The sequence below is a fragment of the Penaeus monodon genome, chromosome 33, assembly GCF_015228065.2.
Source record: "Penaeus monodon isolate SGIC_2016 chromosome 33, NSTDA_Pmon_1, whole genome shotgun sequence".
Classification (NCBI taxonomy): domain Eukaryota; kingdom Metazoa; phylum Arthropoda; class Malacostraca; order Decapoda; family Penaeidae; genus Penaeus; species Penaeus monodon.
This window is the reverse complement of record NC_051418.1, coordinates 30,532,945-30,535,402: the sequence shown is the minus strand read 5'-3', so window position 1 is coordinate 30,535,402 and position 2,458 is coordinate 30,532,945. Positions and strand designations below refer to the sequence as shown.

The 2,458-nt window shown below is 35.7% G+C and overlaps 1 protein-coding gene and 1 long non-coding RNA gene across 2 annotated transcripts in view; both read right to left on the bottom strand.

Moving 5' to 3' along the window:
- The window catches only part of LOC119594364 (40S ribosomal protein S26-like), a gene marked incomplete at its 5' end in the record, with an annotated part of 8,243 nt that overhangs the window by 3,144 nt on the left and 2,641 nt on the right, over positions 1–2,458 (bottom strand). The window contains 1 exon segment of the mRNA XM_037943425.1: positions 1,445–1,622. Within this exon segment, the coding sequence (XP_037799353.1) occupies positions 1,445–1,622 (178 nt within the window).
- The window catches only part of LOC119594365, a 3,292-nt gene continuing 2,561 nt past the window's right edge, over positions 1,728–2,458 (bottom strand). The window contains exon 2 of the long non-coding RNA XR_005230597.1: positions 1,728–2,259. This is a non-coding gene — a long non-coding RNA (uncharacterized LOC119594365). The remainder of the gene's footprint in view (positions 2,260–2,458) is intronic.

The following is a 2,458-nucleotide window of genomic DNA, read 5'->3' as shown; positions in this document are numbered from 1 at the left end:
AAACTGAATAAACTGAAGTCCCTATACTAAGTCACTTGCCCATTATTCTTTACAAATTCTTAGTGATATTCAATACTGTGCAAAAATAATGCAAAAACCACTTACCAACCCAAATACAGAACTAAGAAAAAGCTGCCATTTATGAAGGACTATGTCAATCATAAGCTTTGTTTTAGCAAAAGCTCTATTCATGCTTACAAAGCTATCACCAGAAATGGAAGCAAAAGTTTTACAAGAATGTCTGGCCTTCATTCAATCCATCAGAATTTTACAAACTTCCCATTGAATAAAGTCCATTTTCTCTATGTGCCGTACACACAGCTACTAGCTGTAAACTGCTAGCAACTAAATCAAGACACAGGACAAGCAGTTTAATGCTGAAAGATTCACGGTAATTTATTACAAAATGGCTGCACCTCCCAAGACTAATCACAATTACTCCAGTCACCAACTAGATGCCCAATATAGTCACATTTCTCTATCCAGCAACTCTGTCCCCAGCCCCTAAGATCATCTTGTTACTTGGTATCTGTAGCATTTGTTACAACCTATTCTTCTGGTCCTCTCCATCTCATGTTATTCTTTGCCTGCACAGATTATCTCATAAGGAGTAATCTATTCTTCTCTATGACTATCCTTAAGATTTTCCCTCCATTATTTCATTACCACCAGTAAATCATATTTGAGTCAAATTCACACATTAGGTGCTGGGAAGTTGCATCCTTCCTTATTTCAATCACAGCAATAACATTTCATCATTTCAGGAGTTTGTAGTTTCATTCATTCATGAATACTTTGAAAGACTTGAATCACATGAAATGCAGAAACAATGCTCTGGTTATTTAACATACTGCTCTGAAGCAACAACTATACATTAAAAATATTCATCATTTTATCCTTCTTGCTAAAAGACGAGTTGTACATATCAAATAAATTTACCTAATCTTGCATTACTAAATCACCACCACAATAAAACAAAAAGTAATGGCGCAAAACTTGTTCTCCTGAACATGTGTGACGGGCTGAAATAAGCAATATTCTCAGGTCCCTAATATTTTTCACTCTTTAATTCACTTATTCTCTACAGTGTGTCAATAATACATAGCTTGGTGCTCCCTTTTTATATCTAAATTGAATATCTTGGATAAGAATGAAAAAATACTTCTCCACTCAGACAATTATGAACATAGTATTTGTAATAATGTAATCTCTTGATTTCTATGATGAAATCCCTAAAGCAGGATTAAAATACACTTCAAATGGCAGAAAAAGCATTAGTGTTCAGATGCTTCAGAGAAATGAGACTTCACAAATGACCAGAAAAAAATTAATACAATTAGTGACCTTTCTACCAGTCCAGCTGGCACATGACTTTGATGATCAAAAATCTACAAAAGATTACCTTCACAACCAACTCCCACAAGGGTCTATTGCTTCTACTTACCAGTGTACACAGAAGCTTCATTGATATCCTTGACTGCAGCTGCTTCCACAATGTTACGGATTTGGAACTTCTTAATGGCCTTGTCCTTAGGGACACAGCGACCACAGTTGGTACAGCGGACAGGCTTCACGTGTCCACGTCCATGCTTGGAGCGTCCGTTATTACGGCGTTTTGAGGTCTGAAAAAAGATTGTTAATCAGTGGTGCATACTTTCATAATGCCCTACTCTGTGTTGATACTAGTGATTGTTTAGGTATAGTTCCTGTATTAAAATGGACAGTTATTCTATGTTCTGACTTAACATTTGGGTACAATTCAATGGAAAAAGACCCAGCTGTTGTCAAAGAACTTTAATTTCTGTGCTGTACACATAATCACTAGCTTGACTCCGCTAGCAACTAAATCAAAACACAGATTTGCCACAAATATGTAACAAAGAAAAGGGTTGGGTTACTAGCATTTAGTTATATATAACCTAAGAAGCAGTTCTGGTGAAAATATGGATAAATGGGAATCATGCAATAAAGTTACAGTATTTACAATAAAATACCTGCCACTTAAAAAAATCACATGTTCTCTTTCCAGGAAGTCAAATATTAGGAGAATTGCTTTAGTCACAAGGTGTAAGACAAGGAGATCAATGCATGCTATATTCAAGAGGACAGTCTTTTAATATGCATATACAAATATAATACATTAGATTTCTGCAAGTCCCTCAAAATATTTAAGTAAACACCAGCTCGGGATGTACAATTGGTAGGGGGTTAGGAAAGCTTTTCATTCATACAGCAATCTTTCTGTGGTAGTTTGTTCATCTGGATGTGGTTCAAGAGATCATTAGGTCTAATTGGCAGATGCAAGGCAATCAAAACACTACAATATTCATGTTTAGTTAGTTAGAATTTAAAATTACTATCCTCCCCATAACTAAAAATGTAAGTTAATTTTTATCAACTATCAGTTCAGGCAGATCAGGGTCAGCTCTCAACAGCCAACAACCATGGAGGCAATCCT